This window comes from Pteropus vampyrus, unplaced genomic scaffold, assembly GCF_000151845.1.
Source record: "Pteropus vampyrus isolate Shadow unplaced genomic scaffold, Pvam_2.0 Scaffold250, whole genome shotgun sequence".
Classification (NCBI taxonomy): Eukaryota; Metazoa; Chordata; class Mammalia; order Chiroptera; family Pteropodidae; genus Pteropus; species Pteropus vampyrus.
Genome location: NW_011889031.1, coordinates 1 through 861, shown reverse-complemented (window position 1 = coordinate 861; position 861 = coordinate 1). Strand labels below are relative to the sequence as shown.

The window sequence follows — 861 nt, the reverse complement described above, 5'->3', positions numbered from 1 at the left end:
ATCATTTGACTCCCTCGGCTGTCCCACGAGGAGTCGCTTTCATGATCTCCATTGTCTGGATGAGGAAACTGAGGCACAGAAGCGTCACTGACCTACATCTATCCGGCAAGTGGGATCGGAACCCAGACGAGTCACTCCGACTTACGGCTCGGGCTTTCGAGCGCCGTGTGGGACGCACGAGACATGCGAAGGGGCCGTGTGGCAGCAGCGTGTCGGGGGAGGGGGAGCCAAATCCAAAGGCCAGGGGCTAAACGGACCACATGGCTCCTCCTCCTCAGATCGGAGGTTTGAGGGAACAGCAGCAGGCAGGATGGAGGCAAGACTCTAAGAGGGACCGGCTCCCCAGGAAACAGAAAACTGTGTGGGCCTGCTCTGAATCGATGAAGATCTTGGCGGTGGCAGAGACGGGGGGGGGGGCTGGCCGGGACAGCTCGGGGTGCTGACCTGCATCTGGGCCCCGGGGGTAGCCTCGGATCCGCAGGTCATTGAACTCTTGGCACCTGTCGCTGGCGTCGGCATCTCGGACCCGTGCACAGAGGTCCGAGACCAGGATGAGTGCCCGCCGGCAGAGGTCATCTTCGTAGTCCCCTGACATGGTGACCGGCAGGTCCTGTGCTCGGGAGGGGCCGGGCGAGGGTGCAGATGGGGAACAGGTCGCGGGGGACAGTGGATACAAGGTGGGAAGGGAAGGAGAGAGAAGGAAGGGGGACAGAGATTGAGGAGGGACGGACAAGGAAAGAGAAATTAAGGGTCGATGAAAAAGAGAACTGAAATTTGAGGTGGACAGGCAAGAAGATGGACGAACGAATGGACGAGAGGACAGAGAACAGGGACAAATAGACCAGGAGGAAGAGACCGGGA

The 861-nt window shown here is 59.8% G+C and overlaps 1 protein-coding gene across 1 annotated transcript in view; it reads right to left on the bottom strand.

The window, feature by feature from the left end:
• The window catches only part of LOC105301776 (synaptotagmin-3), a 10033-nt gene extending 9438 nt beyond the window's left edge, over positions 1–595 (bottom strand). Inside the window, exon 1 of the mRNA XM_023520145.1 lies at positions 368–595. Coding sequence (XP_023375913.1) covers positions 368–595 — 228 coding nt within the window. The remainder of the gene's footprint in view (positions 1–367) is intronic.
• Positions 596–861: the final 266 nt, after the last annotated feature.